At 34.0% G+C, this 19,416-nt stretch overlaps 1 protein-coding gene across 13 annotated transcripts in view; it reads right to left on the bottom strand.

The window, feature by feature from the left end:
• The window catches only part of Magi2 (membrane associated guanylate kinase, WW and PDZ domain containing 2), a 1,272,989-nt gene that overhangs the window by 309,757 nt on the left and 943,816 nt on the right, over positions 1–19,416 (bottom strand). For all 13 annotated transcript variants that reach the window (XM_078040157.1, XM_078040158.1, XM_078040153.1 and 10 more), the window contains one exon: positions 3,406–3,463. In XM_078040157.1, coding sequence (XP_077896283.1) covers positions 3,406–3,463 — 58 coding nt within the window. The remainder of the gene's footprint in view (positions 1–3,405; positions 3,464–19,416) is intronic.

The raw sequence follows: 19,416 nt of genomic DNA, 5'->3' as shown, positions 1-19,416 counted from the left end.
ATATGGCTTACTTTACTATTGGTAGGGAAGGTGGAATGCTTTTCATATCTTGTAAGCAGCACCTCCAATTGCATAAAGGGCTATGTAACTAAATATTAAAAATAATAGCTCTTGGGACTGGGATTATGGCTCAGTGATACAGCGCTTGCCTAGCACTGGGGAGGCCCTGGGTTCGATCCTCAGCACCACATAAAAAACAACAAACAAAGGTTAAATTCTTTAAAAAAAAATAGCTTTACAGAGAAACCACTGTCCATTGTCATTAATAGTGTTAGGGAATTGACATTTTCTTGACAACTAATTTACAATAAGATAATCTTGCTTTGTTAAATTAACTAAATATTAATTTTAAGATATTTAAGTATATGATTCCTTAAGATGTTGCCATTAATATGATTACAATAATGAACAACAGAGCTGGAATTGTGGCTCAGTGGCAGAGCCCTTGCCTTGAAAGTATGAAGCATTGGGTTTGATCCTCAGCACCATATCAAAATAAATAAATTAATTAAATAAAGGTATTGTGTCCATTGACAACTAAAAAATAATTATAAAAAAAAGTAATGAACATCTGAAGGTAGGCAGTTTGTGTTTTATGTTTTTGATATCTACATTGGAAAAGTTGATAGAGTAACTTATCTGGAGAAATTCAACATTTTTCTCTATAATAAAAAATAAGAAACTTCGGTGACTTTTTTCCTTTAGCAAAAACCCTCTATTGGCTGAAAGTGATAACCTCTTTGTTTACAAATGAATTCATTTAACTTCCATAAGCAGAACCACTTAATAAATAGCTTGTGAAAAATAGTTTAATCGGGATAAGAATACACAATTTAAACAAAACATGTCAGTATGTATATTCTAATTAAATTGTTTGCCAAATTGTCTTCATTGTGATGGAAAATATTCCTTACTTCAAGTAATGCACACATTATATAGAATAAATTGAAGAATTTTATTTACCCTGATGAATTTTTCCAAAATGATATTACTAAGAATACTAGAAAAAACATTCTATTTAATACCATAAAGTTTGAATTATTTATCATTTGTCCCAGTTTTCTTCATGGCCTAGCAATACATCTACTTAACTGACACCTCATACATCTATTACTGATATTGGAACACTCTTTGGAATCCTGTACTGGGGATAAAGTCATGGCAGAAAGTAGAGCTGGGTGCAACCAGAAGGGAGAAGACTATTTTGACTCACTATAACCTGTATGTATAACCTTATAATCACTTGAATTCTAAAATTATTAAATATGTCATTCTGATCTAATTATATAAGACATGATTGACTCCAGAATAATTTTCTAAATATAGCTATGATACATGGAAAATGAAGTAGAGAAATGTAAATATACATATAAGCAAAAAAAAGCAACTATTCAAAACATAATTAGGATAAGAATAAATATTTTTAGGGTTATAGCCAACATCTACTTTAATAATTAGCTATCAGTGTTCTATCAGCTGCAGGTCTTTGGTTGAAGAACATATACCTCAAAGATCAAGAAGGTAGGAGATATAGGTTTCTGCTGTGTGATGTCTCACCCCTCTGACAGATGATCAGGATGGAGGAGAAAGGTTAAATACTGTTTCCATAATGGAAATTAGCTTGAGGGAAGCTGAAGACATGGAAAAACAATCTGGAATAAGACAGGGATCAGCAAACCGTGATCCCAGAACAAATCAGGCCAGTTGCCTGCTTTTGTAAATAAAGTTTTATTGGAACATATCCTCACCCATACATGTAAGTGTTACCTATGGTTGGTTTCAAGGTACTAAGGCAGAGTGTAGTAGTTGTGAAAGAGGCTACATGGGCCCCTACAATATTTTCTATCTGAATCTTTATGGAGTTTGCCAACATCTGGATGAAGGAAAGGGTTTTAATTAAATGACTCCCAAGAAAATGTATTAAAGGTGAGACCTGGTAGGTCACAAACCTCAGTTTTCTCTCCTTTCATGGAACTGTTTTGGATTTCAGATGTAATAGGCTTAGGAACAGTGCAGTGTGATTCAGTGAATTAATACAACAGAATTTATTAAATTAGTGTTGAATTTATTCAGGATCAGCAGCTCTATTGTTATTAAAATATGTAAATATATTAGTTGATTAGCAATTTAGTGGGTCTGAGAGGCCTTATAGATATTTACAAATGATTCTCCTTTGTTTAGAGATATCTCTGTTGCATTTTTATCTTTTTTACCTATGGAGTGTCCAGGTGACATGAGACATTAGCTACCATATAAGAAAATTCCTTGTGGCAGATGAGCCAAATTCACCTCAAGGGTGAATCTGGAAATGATGGACTGTGGTGCCAAAATTGGGGCTTGTCCAAATGAAAATGGTGGGTCAGAGTATTCGAGACAAGTGCTCAGATGGCAGAGGCTCAAGGGCAGGGAGCACATAGGTCTTACTTCTTGGTACATTTTCAATGCAAAAAAAGCTTGATACCTAATAAAAGCTCAGTAATGTTTGACTGTTGTTACAAAAACAATTTAGTAAAAAAGCCATAATCTGTAACCTTTGACCATCTAAATTATTACTGTTACACAGAACATGGTTAGCAAAAACAGAGTTAGATCTTGAAATAGAATGTGAGAAGAGTCTTTTGTGTTCCAACCTCTGCCTTTCCTGGGCTGTTTATTTCCCATAAGGAAGATGCAGACTTTGCTACTCAAATAACTTTAGGAACACAATAGATAGGAATAAAAACATTTTCTCTTTTAAAAGAGGAGATTCTGGAAAAATAAATCCTAAAATTAACTTTTGAAATTTATGGATATTATTTGATTTTCCCAAGAAAAATCCTTATCAATAATTTAGAGCCTAATAGGTTCTTTACTTCCAAGAAAAGGATATGTAGATGGAGATAGTTTGTATTACATAAGGTAAGATTACTACAATGCATCTTCTATTAAGTAACATTAAGGTCCAGTCTACTGAAAGAACAGTATTGACTTGAAATGGGGTTTTAAAAGAGAAAAAAGAAAGCCCAAATTTTATCTCTCAAATGGAAACTATGATGCAGTTAATTGGCTTTGAAACCCAGGTTAACAAAATATCTCTTTTGTACAACCAGTCAGCTCCCCAAATTTTGATTGCAAAATGAAAGGCATTAATTTGATATCTTTAATTATCACTCATTTAGAGGACAGTGTGAACTACACTTTCTCAATTGGTGTTTTTTGACTCATGAGTCAAAGGAAAGGAATGAGAAATTAACCAGCTGGAGAAGCAAGAAACAGCAAGAGGTGCTAGTAGAATCTTTGTGGATACTTCAAAGTACGATGAAAGGGAAATAAAGGGGCTGTTAGCCACACATGCTCAATAAATGAAATACTAACACAATTTCACAACATATTAATAACAAGTTAATATTACACTTAGAGACTTACTCAACATAATAAGTGCCGTATATGGGATCATCGATCTTTTCCCAGCCATATGGAAGCTCTGAAAAATAAAAAGTTATATCTTTCAGTAAATAAAGTGCAGATATCACCATTTCCTAATAAAAAGTAATATAATTTAATTGTTCATAAATTGCAGAAACGGTCTACTAAAGCAGATTAAAACATTCAGAGTTAGTACCAAATTTCAGACACATATTGTGGAGACTATAAGAAGCATGGATTTGAAAATTGGCAGATAAAATACAGAGCTCTCTTCTCTGTAGATATACTGCTGGGTCTAGCTGTTTTTTCTATGCCAAGCAGTAGGATGGCACGTCATCATATTATCACCATCCAGTGCGACACAGAAGGCAAATCACTTTTCTGAAAGTGCAAACAGATTATTTATTTGTATTGTTAAAGGCACATTTCAGAATAAAGATTGTATTTTCAAAATATATTTCTGAGCATAGCAAATTGTTTCTGATGGCTGAAACAAAGACATTATAAATTCTCAATTGATATCCCACTATTCGAGACAGTTAGCTTGCTGTTCACTCCACATGGGTCATGATTTGAATGCTGCCAGCATGTTCTCTGGGGCATATTTTAAAAATAAAGTCTAAAATTGTAAATATACTTTCCTTGACAATATAGCTCACATTTCCTTCTTTTCATGGTTCATTTTAATAGACACAAACATTGAAAATATCAACAGTACTATAAATGCTACTACATGCAAAACTGTGCTGTTTGAAAGCTAGGCTTTACTTCATGATACTGTTTTTCACATACACTGAGCCTGTATAATTAACTGACAAATATGAAGAATGTCATATTTTTCTTGATAGATATTAATTTACACATATATAATTTGAAAACTAAGATACACTGACATGATTAAGTAGTATATTTATAAGTGAAATTTAAAAGTTTTATTATTACCGTAGTAACACATGTCACCATAGACAAAGCACAGCAATTGAAATTAGAATTACATGCAATCCTGCCATCCAGAGATAACTACTGTTCATATTTTTGTGAATATCTTTCAAATAGTTTTTTATGCAAATAATTTTGAAAGGGATATTATTTTTGTAGCCAGTATTTCTACTTGACAGAACATTGAGGGCATCTTTCAATGTGAATGAATGCTTGCTGCACAATATCACTTCTGTGTGTGCAGTAGTAGTCTGTGATATGTCTAGAGTCTGTGTAATTCCACAGTCTTCTGGTATTGACCATTTGGGACTTTCTAGTTTTTGTCTGTGTGTATCATCTATGTCAGAAACACACTAAAACCTAAACCTCTTATTATTTTCCTAATGATTTAGTAGTGACAAACTCCAAGAGGTAGAATTTTGGATTAAAGAGCATATATATATCTTTTCATGGCTTTTGATATGCGTCGCCAGACTGCCAACTTCCCACTCACAAGAGTACCAATTTATAGTCTCACTGAGTGTGTGTACAAATGATTTTTTTCTCTGTAACATTAATTTTTGAATTCAGATTCAGAATTACTCATCCAAAACTTTTAGGGACATATAGGTTTTAGAATCCAGAATATTATGTGATTTTTAGTAAGTTCACATGGTGCAACTGCTTTCTGTTCTGTAACATTCCAGGCAGAGTTGGACAAGAACCTTATAAATGAGCATGTGAAGTATTTCTACAGCTAACCATGTGATTCATTAAAAGGTATACCTTAAAAAACCTGTAACACCAATTTAGAGTACCTAAAGAAGTCTGTCTTTCAGAATGATCATGGGAACAAAACTTTAACTGAGTACTGACAATGGTTTGGTTACTGATGAACTTTCCATGTCCTACATCATTTTATCCTAAATACTCAGGATTCGAATTCTCTGTACTCTGACTCTAGCAATTCAGATAGTCTATTTAACACATTATAAAAATAATTCATATTAAGGAGAATAACCATCTAATTGCTTTTCACCAAATCCCCTAAACTATGAATATTTGGCTAATAAAAATAATAAATTTGACTATACCTACTGAAGGCCTTTTCTAAGTAGCTAAAATGCAAGAACATATAAAAGATAGCAATTGATATTATGGGTATTTGTTATGTATAGGGCTCAACACATGGATACAAACTTTTATAACAAGTTTAATGTTATCTCATAAATACAATATCATATGAAAATAATGTTAAATAGCATAAAGAATAAAAGTCTAGTGTTGTTAACTTATGGATATAGTACTTTTTTTTCTCTTTTCTTTGTGGTACTAGGAATCAAACCTAGGGCCTTTGTGTATGCTAGGCAAACTCTACCACTGAGCCACATCTCCATCCCATAGTACTGTTTCCTAATGTCAGCTGTCATTAAGAATTTCATGATCAATTTTTAAAATTATCTTTTATGGGCTGGGGCTGTGGCTCAAGCATTAGTGTGCTCGCCTGGCATGCGCAGGGTGCTGGGTTCAATCCTCAACACCACATAAAAATAAAAATAAAGATATTGTGTCCACTTAAAACTAAAAAAAATATTAAAAAATTATCTATTATGATATCAATTATTTCTTCATTTATTCCTCTATTTTTGGCTCTCATTTTTTTGAGTAAATTACTAGTTTTAAGCAAATTATAGCAGAAGTATAGAACTTTTTGATGATTTTTGCCAGATTTACAATGCCAAAGGTACTTACTATATACTTTCTCAATTGCTATCATGAAGTCTTCAGCAGAATTTAGGGGAGTCTGTTTTGCTTTTCATAAGATACCAACATGTTTTGTCTGCCTGTTTTCTTCCTATTTCCAAAGTAAATTATTAACTTCACATTAAAATAAAATTATATATTACAAACACTTGTACTTTAAGACCAACTTTTTGTTTAATTGGTACTGGGGATTGAACTCAGGAGTACTTAATTGCTAAGCCACATCTCCAGCACTATTTTGTATTTTATTTAGAGACAGGGACTCATTGACTTGCTTAGTGCCTTGCTTTTGCTGAGGCTGACTTTGAACCTGAGATTCTCCTGTCTTAGTTTCTCAAGCCACTGGGACTATACATGTGTGCCACTGTGTCTGCTTTTAGTGGTTTTTGATTCACACTCTAAGACACAATGATACACTATATCTCTAATTTTATATTATAAACAGCTGTTGTTTGTTTCAATTTAAATATTTTCAAGGATTGATAGGAGGAAGTATCAAAATATTTATAACAGACAAATATTTTGACAACTCATGTTCAAAAAGCTGTGTGCACGTACATATGAATGTGTATGTATATGTGTTGGTGTATGTGCATATATGTGTTTGTGTGTGTTCCCTTAATATATTTTCCTTTTATCTGTAATAAGCAAGGAAGAAACTTAAAATTCATTTAACTGATCATAAAACTATACATATTAATGGATTACTATGTGATGTTTCAGTACATGCATACTATGTGCCACATCTCCACAAATATTTCTTATAATAAAACCTTTCAAAATTCTTCTAATTTTAAAAAATGTACAGTACATAAATGTCACATAGTCCCCCTACTATACAATAGCACATTAGAACTTTTCACTCCTATGTAAGGGTGACTTGATACCCATTGATTGAGATTTTTTTTCATTAATTTTAAAGAAATATCTAGAATGCTAATAAAAACTTACAACATTGGCATGTCTTTCTTTGCTCATAAAAATGTAATATGATAAACTTTTTAAGATTATACTTAACAAAAAGAAATGTTAAGAATTCATCATCTTCAACATGATGAAAAGTTAAGAATTAGCTATCACTGTGAAAAATATGTTTTTTAAAAAATTGAACTAGCTTCAAAAACCCACTACTGCTTCTTTAAATTAAGCTAACAAATGAGACAATGAACTTCCATTATTGTACTATTTACCCAATCAGGGGAGCATGTAGCTTGGAGCTCTTGGGTCCTGGGTTATTTAGAATACTGTATTCGACAATACCTCACAAATCTGCAGATGATTAAGGTCACACTGATAAAAGAATAACATACACTGCACAACAGGGAAAAATAAACACTTGAGATCAGCAAGGTTAATGCTGCATTAAGGACTGTTTTAATTGGGATTTTCTTCAGGCCATGGAACCATGTAGCAAACTCAGTGATTAGATTTATCTACCCTGCAGAAGTCTGTGTAAATGTCTAGATTAATCTGTAGTCAGTCATATCAGCTTTGTAAAATGGGAATAGAATCAAAAGATTAAATGGGCATTCAGTTCTGCAAGGATTTGGCCACAGCTACCATGCTCTATTTTTTATTAACTAAATTTTACTTCTATTTCATTTTTAGTTGGGTTCATTTTCATTACAGAAAAGCAGTTTTCAGGCATAAATGGGAAATTTTTAGAAATACAAATAGTATTCCTTATGAAAATGACACTTAAATACTGGACAGTATAGGAAGCCTAGAACTTGATATCGCAAGGTAGCTGGGAAAGATTCTTTTGTCTGTCTTTTTCACTATGTTCTCTGTATATCTTTGACTTTCTCACTAAATTCCTACCTACTGTGAATCTTATGCCTTTGCATCTACTGATTGGCTATCTCTGCTTGTTTATCTTGCATGTCTTCAAATGGCTACTACCTACCTTGCTCTGTTACTTTCTGTCTTAATCACTACTATCATTACTTTGGTCTCTGTTTTCCAATTCTATATCCCATCTTCTCACAGAATTTATTGATCTAGTTATTTTCTTCAAAATAGATCCAAATTATTTAATCTGATCAGTCAATATGCTGGCTGCCCCCAGGGCAAGAGTTCACTCAGGCCAGGCCCAGGGACTAAGTTCCTCTGTTAGATGTAGAGTCACCCAGTTACACAAAGAGCTATGGATGAGAGGTACCACAAATATCTTTATTGTAAGAAAAATAGCTTTTAAGATAAGGAAAAAACATACTTTGATGGCATCAAAATAGTTACTCCTTACTCTTCTAAATGATCTAATGCTTCAAAAATAATATCTACAATAATAGATGATCCATGGTTAACATTAGTAAGAAAATATATCAATAATTCTGATATCATATGATGAAAAGAATACAATTCTACTTCTGTAGTGTTCTTGCCAAAAATAAATAACTTCCTTTTCTTCATCTGACAATCTAAAACAAAAGACTGGTACTCTTGTGAGGTGTCAAAGTCATTCAAGAGAAAGACAGACTGAAGAAATGTCAGAGTGGAGAACTACGGAGACATAAGGACTAAATGTAGTTGGGATAATGGATTGGATCCTGGACCAGAAAAAGGAGAAATTTTCAAAAATTCAAATGAGATTTGTAGATTAGTTAATAATTTATATAAATGCTAACTTTCTGATTTCAATAGAAGTGAACTTTTGCAATGCTAACATAAATATGACAGATGAATCTGAAATGGTGACAAGAAGTGGCAGCAGGGTAGCTTGGCACAAGAAAGGGCATTTTATGGTAAAGATTTTGTAAGGGTCACATTTGGTCTAAGTGTGCAAGCTGCATTAGCAGGCCAAAGAATGATGAACCCAGGGAGTAATTGTCTATTTCTAGATTTCTGGAGAGGTCTAGCTGTAAAGAAAGATTTGGGAATCAACTATATGCTAAGCAAGGACTTTGAATTATATATTTCCAGTTTGCTCTTCTCTCTTTTAAGTGTATTAATACATACAGCTCTCTGTCTATTTGTCATCATCATTCACTTAAAAATGCTTACTGAAACATTCTGTGCTTCTATAGGGCAAAGGCTGCGATCTAATGTTGACCTCTGTACTTACCCTTTCAAAATTGTAAATATTTAATGAGTGAAATAAAGCCACCCAGGACCTACACCTACAACGTAATCAGGAGAAATAAAATACTGTGAGCTTTAAGAGATATGTGTACATGAGGAACATAAATATTCCCAATCTAACAAAGCCTCCTGGTGGCAGAATGGAGAGTGACGAAAAAGAGAGGGGGCCAGGAGCCTGTGGGTGAAGTGAGGTGGGAAAATAGACAAAACCACCCTCAGAAAGATAAATTACCATCCTGATCAGGAAAATACTGATGGTAGACCCAGAACATTATCAGGGGATTACAAGAAGGAGTTTGGAAGTTGAGCAGAATGAGAGACAGAGTTCTCAGGAAGAAGGCCCTGTTGCAGAAGAGGGACAGTGAGGTCAATGGAGAAGATGGCTCTTGCAGCCTTGGTTATAAAGGCAAAGTCGGTATCTACAGAAATTAAAAAAAAATAATTGTAAGGTTATAAAACATACCAACTACTCTACCTGGATAAAAATGATATCATCTTCTAAGGAATTGACATCTCACCAAAACATCAGAACAGTCTGTTTATGAATTTCTTAAAAAAATGTAGTAGTCACCGAGTTCCTTTACTTTTACTTACATGAAACTTTCACTGCTGGTATAGGAACAAAAGACATTTCAAAATGAACAGAAAATAGCAGACGATAGTCATACAAAGTTACTTTAAGAAGAAATCAGAAAATGAGAGATGAAACAATACCAATAATGAAAATCTGCTATCTTCCTTCAAGCTAAGACAAAATCAAAACACAAATAAGAAAATTATAATGAAACCTATAGATATCCTGAAACAAGTATTCATAAATATAAAATAATACATTGAATTAGATATTAAAAGTTCTGAACTGATACAGATAAAGGACAGAAAAGGAGAGTAGACCAAAATGGTGAAATAAATTTTTTTTAAATGTGTGAAATAACTAAATTAGAAAATACACAAGAGAGAAAAGATTCAGATGAAAACAGTAAGAACCCCTGAGAAAAGACACGGGAATAGTCAAGAAAACACAAATGAAGTGTGCAAAAACTTTAAATGTGTCAGAGAGAAGTCATTAATATAGAGGACAGGCAAAGAGAATCCAGTGCATAATTGGAATACAAGACAAAGAAGGAAAAAAACAAAAACAGAACTAATTCTTGAAACTGTGATTCAAGAAAAATTTACAGAAGGAGAAAAACTACATCTACATATTGAAAAGATTCTCCATGTACCCGGATAAGTGTCTTAGAATAGCCAATTCCAAAATACAAAAAGCATTAGACTTAAAATGATAGGCAAAAAAGTGACTAAAGAATAATTTTACTAAAATGGAAAAAGTCAACTTGACACCAGATCTTAGAAACAGTACACATTTATTTAGACAGCAGTGAAATAGATTTTAAATAAATCTTAAAGACAAAAATGCGAGTCAAGTATTTTATATCCAGCCAAGCTGTTCTTCAAGTATTAAAACACAATCTCCCTCTTCCTCCCTCTTTCTCTGTCTCTCACACTGGACAAGCAGTTTACTGTACTAATATTCTCTTCTTAAATAAACCAAACTACTTCAATCAAGAGATGACTTGAGGAAAGGACTAATACAATCATTCAACACATTTAATTATAGATCTAAGTTAAGAACAAAGGTAAGAATGATGGTAGGAAATAATATGTAAAGCAATAGGTTTTGAAAATACAGACATAATGCAATTAATAAAGGGAAGAGAAAAATGAAAGTAGAATGACCAATGGCCTGACTGATGGATGATTAAGGGAACAGGTGGGAACTACAGAATATCATTTACACCTGAAAACTGAGTGAGGGGTCTTATAGAAGATACCTAATGTAAAGGCAAATATTAGAATACAAATCACTCTAAATACCAATAGAAAGAAGCAAGAAAATATAGAAACAGTCAATATAATACAAAATGGTCAATAAATATAAAATTTGAAAATTAAAATAAACCAGAAATGCATGAAATTTAGCTCTCTTGTTCAGAGTTTTTAATTAACTCATATAGAAAAATGCGACTCCATGCTATAAAAAAAGATACATAGTTAAATAAAGGAATTTAGAGAGGAGGCTAATAAAGAAAGGGTTGGTCAAAGATATGCCAGACAAATAGAAAAAATTAAAATCCAGGAGTTACCATCTCACTATTAGATTGAAGAATTCAAATCCAAAGCATTAAGTATAACAATGAAGCCCACATTATAACAGGTCACAGTTCATAAGGAAAACATAAGATATTGATAATTATGTACCCCAAACCACAATCCACCCCATAAAACACTAACTACAAGGGTAGCAACAAGAAATACATGAATAACTAGCACTTTGCTCTCAGTATAAGACATATTGAATTGACAAAATTACAGATATAGAAGAACTAAACCTTATAATTAATTAGGCAGATCTTCTGGCTCTTAGACCCTTCTTTTTCCCCATCTCTCTTTCTCACTAGTTTTGTACTCCAGTAACAGAGATATGTAACATTCTTAAAAACTATACATTGGATTATAATAAGTCTTATGTTCCTCAAAGCAGAAATAATACAAACAATAGTCTCTGAATACAATGAAATAAAAATACACATTAATATCAAAATATGAATCAAAGAAACTTTTACTTAGAAATTAGAGACTATAAATAACCCTTAAACAGGAAAGGCACACTAAAATTACAGATTTCAATGAAAATGAAAATATTAAAGAGCAAAATTTGTAGGATACAATAACAGTGATCAGAGGAAATTTTATAACATGCATATGAAAAAATAGAAATAATGTATGTAAATTCCTAATTTTAAAATCCACACAATGAATACAGTATATCATCACTAACTAGTCATCTTCATATACAATAGATCTCTTGATATTTACTCCTCCTAACTGTAAAGAGAGTGGCTATTACATGATCTCACCACAAAAATGACAGTTGTGTGGGTAATGAATTTGCTAATTGGCTAGATTTAACCATTCCACAATACATATTTGTACTTCAGAACATCATGTTGTACAGCATAAATTCTGTTAATTTAAAAAATTATAAAAAGGACAATAAAGGAGCCCTCATGAAATATGAAAGTGCGTGCGAGTGCGCGCGTGAGCACACACACATACAGAATACAAAATATAAAAGTAAAGACTAATATGATTGAAAATAGAAAAAAAAGTAATAAAAATTCTGATTTTTTTTTTAGAATCAGCAAAACAAACACTAGCTAACTGAAGATTAAAAAGAGATAAGTCCTAGAGAGCAAAGCAGAAGTGCTACAAGGGAGATAATCACAATAATAATAACAATAATGTGGACAAACTTATGCTAAAGAAATTTAAAACCTAAATGCAGTGGATAATGGATAATTTTTTAGAAAACAAAATTATGAAAACTGGTCCCAGTGAAGTTAGAAAGCTTAAAAAGACAGGTTTTTAGTCAATTTGCCATAAAAAGAATTAAAACAACATGAGTACTAGGGATAAATACGTTTTTAACCTGAGTAGAAGGAAAGACTTTCCTATTAAAAAACAAACTTGACAATTTTGACTACATAAATACCTTGATATAATAATACTATTAAGAGGTAAATGATAAGCTGGGAGAAAATATTTGAATACATATTATCAAATATTTATACAGGTATTTATCATTAATAAAGGGTTACTTTCTGTATTAAAGAACTTTTTAAAATTTAATGGGAAAAAAGACTAAAAGCCTAGTAAAGAAACGTGCAAAATTCAGTCTGATATTATAGAGATAAAAGCACACCTCAAACTCAATTTCTCCTACTATATTCCATAGCACAGACCACTTCTGACACAGATGTGTGTGGGTTTTCCCTATGCTATGCACCAAGCAAGCAGCTCTGTAGCAGCAGATACTAGCTTCATGTCCTCTAATTCATATCTCTTCTGACACTGCCTGGAGAAAGTGTCTGACCTCACAGGTGGAAGTCTCAGTCCCCAAGATTGCCACCTTCATCCTGTTCAGATGCCATTCCTGAAGCCCCAGGTTATTTTACCTGAACTTCTGACCTCCTGGCTACAAATTGGGCTTTCCACTACCCTCTCCTCAGCTAATTTGCTAGAGCAGCTCACAGAACCCAGGGAAATACTAACTTACATTTACTGGTTTATTATAAGGATATTACAAAAGATACAGATGAACAGCTGCAGGAGGGTGAGGCAGGAGGGAAGGGGCATGGAAGCTCCAGGCATATTGGCCTCCAGGAATCGATTGTACTCACCTATCCAAGAGCTCTCTGAACACTGCCCTTTTGGACTTTTATGGAGCCTGCATTGCAGAGCCATAACTGAAACACGGACAACAGTGTTGAAATGTGACTGGACAGGATGGGTATGACCTGATGCTAACAGACTGAATGGGGAGATCCAACAAGGTCTATCTCAACAGATTCTTCTTGGCCTCTCTGTGCAGCATTCCTTGCAAGTATGGGACAGGACCCTTTTTGAAATGGGGTTCTTAGTATCTACTATCAGAAAAGGGAAGTCAGGGAATTTCTTTACGGCCTGCTCCAGACAGAAAGACAGGGAAAGAGTAGAATATACTGAGGAAGAGAAATTCTCGGTTCTAAGGCCATGCTTTGAGGAGGAAGTTAAGAGCAAGGAGTTCATATATTATCATATCACAGCCAAGAACAGACAGCTCACACAAAGCATACTCTAATGACCCTTAAACATGAAAAGAGGCTCAATCTCCCTCACCATCAGATAATGCAAATTAACAACACATCAGGACACCATTCTGCATCTATGAGATTCACCAAAATTCCAAAACATGACAACACAGTCTTTGACAAGTTTGTGGAGAGACAGGGTCCCTCATTCATTGCTGGTGAATGGACAATGTGATACAACTTCCATTGAGGGAAGTTGGGCAATGTCTGTTGATTCAGCGATCTTTTATCTGAGAAATTTCTCTAAAGTTCATTTTTCAATGATACAAAAAAGCAAGTGCATGAGGTTATTTATTACAGCATTATTTTATAGTAAATCATGGAAACAACCTAAATTCCCAACTAGAGATGATTGGTTACACAAACATGATGTGCTTGCATAGTGTTGTACTATAAAGCTGTGAAATTTATGACTAAAATCTCTTTAATCTGATTTAGAGTTATTAGTGGGATATATTATAAAACAAAAACATTCATGCAGCTTTTTTTTTTTAAAAAAGGAACACAAGTAAGAAAATTAGATGTTAAATGTGCCATTCCAACTAAAGAAATGGTATGAATAGTAGAGTAGGAGAAAGAGGAGAGAGAATGAGATTTCTTTAACTTTTTGTTGCTACATAATGTACATGTTCTCTTATTAAAAATAAAACTAAATAAAAAATGAAAAAATAAGTCAATGAGACTAATGGTATACAAAATTGACAACAACTCAGAGAAAAATATCAAGTATTAATGAAATTATAGATTCTCAGATGAGGGTTTCATTATACAGAGACCCAGAAGGTAAAACATTGAAAAAAAAAATCAGTGTGGTTCAAAAGGGGAATAACCATATTTATAAGGATACACAATTTGTTATGCTTTCCCAATAGTGAGCATCAGGCTCTAGTTTCTGGAGCTTGAGGCTAATTTATGCTAATTCTTATGCCTTCTGCACTAAGAAACCCTGGGGGTCTAGAATTTAGGATCCTCATGAAAAAAAGATGTAGTAATAAAGCTTCAAGAGCACAGGGTGAGGAAATCACTAATTTAGACCTCAGGCCACACGTGAATTTAGTGTCTCTGAGGGAAAGGCACTGGCCTCTGGAGAGAACAGGACTGGTGAAATTCTCCCTAGTTGATACCTCTTCTTCAGCTGACAGCTACATGGAGAGCTGATATCTGAGTCTTCTGTGAAAAGATCATCATTTGGGCATCATGGGGCTGCAGAAGTGGACTTGATTGATTCTGGGAATGCACCATTCTAGATTATCCTAACAGAATCTCAGAACTACCAAGGCAAATGGTCATTGGAGTATAAGGCATAAAAGCATTGCAGCAGGAGACCGCCCCCTCCCAAAGCCCCAAGACCATAAACATGTACTTCTGCACAGGACTCCACTCATGCTGCTGCCTTTCAGGGATCAGGTATGGCATTTTGGCTTCAGGTTGCAAAGTTCTGTTTACAGATGAAGTGGTAGGTGAATCACAGCCTAGAGGCTCACAAGTAGGAAAGCACAGGGGAGACGTCAGGTGCACTTAGGAGACTGGACATCCATGGCCCTCCTCCTTTTAAGACTGTACCATTTTCCTCTATAGGGAGGTCAGTCTAGTCTACAGGCAATTAAGTGGTTAAGCAACTACAACTGGAAAGGTCAGAGGGATACAAGGACTGGGTGCTAAATAGCTCATCACATGCTCTTCCACAGGGGATTGCATCTGTATTTTAATTATTGACTCCAGCGAAGATGATAAAAAATGACAGAGTTAGGAGTTTGGCCACCATTTTCCAGGGACTCAAGATGAAGACGTGGATATGGGACAAGGAAAGAAAACAAAAACTTTAATTCTCCACTTTGCTATATCAAAAGAAGGATTTTTAAGGTTTAAGAGAACAGCTGAGGAAAACAGCCTTGTTTTGTCTGGCTTTTGCTGGTGATTGTGATTGCTGCTTTCTTTTTATGACCCCCTAGATGATTGGCTTCTCATAGGGTATCCTGTTGTTTTGTGGTTCAAATTGTTCTAGTATATAGTAGTTTAAGTGAAATTTGCAATTAATTACTATGGCATTACTTAACATCTCTCTTATAAAAGTTGTGAGACCTATTTTTGCATTCAGGGAATACTTTTATTTTTTTTTACCTGATATATGAAACTATACATATTAATGGGAAAGCATGTGATATTCTGATATATGCATACACTGAATTCTGTTTAAATTATAGTAAACTCTCTTCTAAAACATTTATCATTTCTTTTGGGTACAAAAATTAAAAGTTCTGTCTTCTATATTTAAAAAAATAAATGATATATTATCATTATCTACAGTCACCCTAATATGTCATAAAACACTAGAATTTCTTTCAGCTAACTAACCATTACTTAGTGCCTGTTCATCAACCTTTCCCTATACCTTCTCCCATCAGTCTCTGAATTTCTGGTTACCACCATTCTCTTCTATGTGATCCATTTTTTTTGTGATAAACAATACAAATTTATTGATAGGCACTATACTAGGCTCTGAGAGGTACAGTGGCAAGTCACAATATCCACAAATTGGATGGCTTCAGACAGAGTCAGCCATTAAAAAATAATTTACTAATTATTAATAAGTTACAATTTAGGATATATGCTACCAGCAAAAGTACATGCATACTGTGCTCTATCTAAACCCTGAGGTGATTTTTGAAGTGCTTAGAATCATAGACTTACATTTCAAGAATATAATTCATTACAATTGATTTAAACAATCCTAATACAATCAGTCAGCAACACATTTGTCAACTGGGAATTCTGAGGTGATTTCACATAATGGATATCATTTCTAGTAAAGCAGTCTTTTAAAATTTGATTGATTGGAATATATACAAGAAAATCCTACAGTTTAAGTCTGTGGGAACAGCCAAATATCTAACCTCAATACTGTAAGGGTTTTGGAAAACTAAAATTTAAAATTTACTTTAGTTTCTTATTTTAGATGAACTGAATCCTACTTAGGAACATGGCCTAATTTCATTTTCTACTTAATACGCCGCCACAGAGTATTGTTAAATTAAAATGCCACTTAGACTAGTGAAATGAATCAGACTGAGCACGAACCTAGGGCTGCTAACTAAAATTTGCAGATAAAATTAGCAAAATCTATGATGATGCTATTTGAAGCATCTTTCATAACAGTGGGCATAAGCAGCCTCATGACAATGTTAACATGCAACTAAATGTTAACAATGTTTCTTTTCCCATGAAACTCCTGGATCCTAAGAGACTTTCATGCTTTATAGATAAGCTGGGTAATTGTCAAATTGTGGTGATGTGGGGTTGTCATAGATTCTTTACTTTTGGTCAACAGAAGTCTGTGACTTTCTGTCAGAACAAAGAAGCAATCCATATCCACTTCTGAAAAGGATGCCTGAAAAGAAAAATCAATAAAATACTAATTTCATCATCATTTGGACAGGGAAAGAAGGATCATCTATATTTTCAGTTAGTGCTGCAGAATCCTTTTAAAAACATTAATAGGAAGAACAGCCTGACCAAGCTCACACTGCCCTGTTAAATAATTGTTCAAGGAGGAGATAATCTGTAGTTTCAGCAATGTCTATCACAGACAAATCACAAGATGTCAAAGGTAATCTGAGTTGAGAGAGAAGACAGGGAAGTGCTTTTCCCATGACATGAGCCAAGGAGGTTATTTACTGTGTAACTGTAACAATGAGATTTCCGATTCCCTATTTGGTATTAATCGAAGGCATTGTTGCTGCCCATTAAAATTTAATGACAATAATATCCCAATCCAACAATTAAACTTATTTATATAGGTAGATGTGTATGGGGGGGGAGGGTTGTTCAAATGTTCTTTACCAAATAAATTTCCTGTCCAGATTATTTGAGCTGCATCATCTTGTGGAGATACAGGAATCATGTTTCTTTTTATCTTGGCAACACAATGTGGTAGTGAAGGCGACTTTATGGGACACTACCCTATTTGCATTTGAGGAGTGTTAATGGTAATAATTATATCTTTCATTATATTATAATTAATCTTTTAAAAAATATTTTTAGTTGTACATGAACATAGTACTTTTATCTTATTTATTTATTTTTTATGTGGTTTTGAGGTTTGAACCCAATGCCTCATATGTAGTAGGCAAGCACTCACTGAACTCCAACTCCAACTCCAACCCTAATTCATCTTGAATCTCATAATACCAGCCCTATAAAAAGCAACAAAATGTCTAATGACACACAGTACACTGATATCTGTCTTCAAATAAAGCATTCACTTTAAATATGGTGTTTGTTCAAATAGGGAAGTGATACAATTTCAATACAAATTCTGAATTTCTTGATCCACAATCAGAGCACTTCTTTCCAATAGTAACACTCAGCACAAACAGATGGCAGAATATCTATTCCAAAAAATCTGGCCACTGTGACTTCTATGAATCCTTACCTATTCATGTTTGTCCACATTTGTAGAGTTTTCAGACGGAAGGATAAGATTAGATGTCAGGAATAGGGAAATGTAATCTTTTCCTAATGCAAAACAAACTCCCTTTTGAAAAAAAACTATAAAATACAGTAGTGAGGAAATGATAGAGTAATGTAAGAAAATTAGAGGATTTGGAATTAACAGCATACACAGCATTACTGCTTTGCTTCACGGTAGAAGGAAACAAAGGAATACGGAAAAAAAGCTGCAGGTGAGATCTCCTAATGTTTCCCACAGCAAGTCAAATATAAAGGGACGGAGAATAGAAAACACGCTGCCTGCTGTGCCTACAAGGTATCCCGATGCCTAAAAACACTGGAAAAACTCTTGGAGAGCACCTCACCTGATGGAAAATACTACCCATAGAGAGCTGTCAGAGTCTGTGTCAGCTTCTTTCCCTGGCATGGAAAGAGCCAGCCAAACCTGCAAATGAAGCTGCCCCGTAGGCTTGTCTCACTTACATGCCAGGCTTGCAGGAAATGTTAAAGGCCCAAATGGAGCAGTGATTTGTACCTGTGGCAACAACTGGACTGTGTATGCATCATACTGAGTCGTGACAGTTGATGCGAGAGTCAGCAACTTCAGGAGAATAAAGTAAACTTCAAACTCTTCAACAGCAGTGATACAAGACAGACAAAGCAAGCAGAGAGCTTAGGAGGGTCCTGTGCTCTGAGATAGGGAATCACAGTTTTACTTGTCAGTGCCTTTGGAAGACAAAAGCACTGAAAATATTGATTGGTACACAGACCATTGCTAAGTTGTTAATAATTGATGCAATTATTGGGTCAAGACCTTAAGCTACATTTAAAATTTGGCCTCATATCATTCTGTGTTTGCATTTTCAGGATTGATTCTTATACACACAGGGCATTTAGACTAATGTATTTATTATAATCAGTGACAAAGTTTTTAAAAACATATTAATATGGTTTTTTATATTTCCTTGTGTGTGGCTTTTCTATTTAACCAATCATTTATTAAGAGATTTATGACTGTTCAGATAGGGGTATAAAGAAAAAGAGTGAGGAATTGGTTTGTGACCTCCACATACCTTGGTTGGGGTAAGATCTGGAGGTGCAAAGC

The sequence above is a fragment of the Ictidomys tridecemlineatus genome, chromosome 2, assembly GCF_052094955.1.
Source record: "Ictidomys tridecemlineatus isolate mIctTri1 chromosome 2, mIctTri1.hap1, whole genome shotgun sequence".
In the NCBI taxonomy this organism is placed as follows: Eukaryota; Metazoa; Chordata; class Mammalia; order Rodentia; family Sciuridae; genus Ictidomys; species Ictidomys tridecemlineatus.
This window is presented reverse-complemented; position numbering and strand designations above follow the sequence as displayed.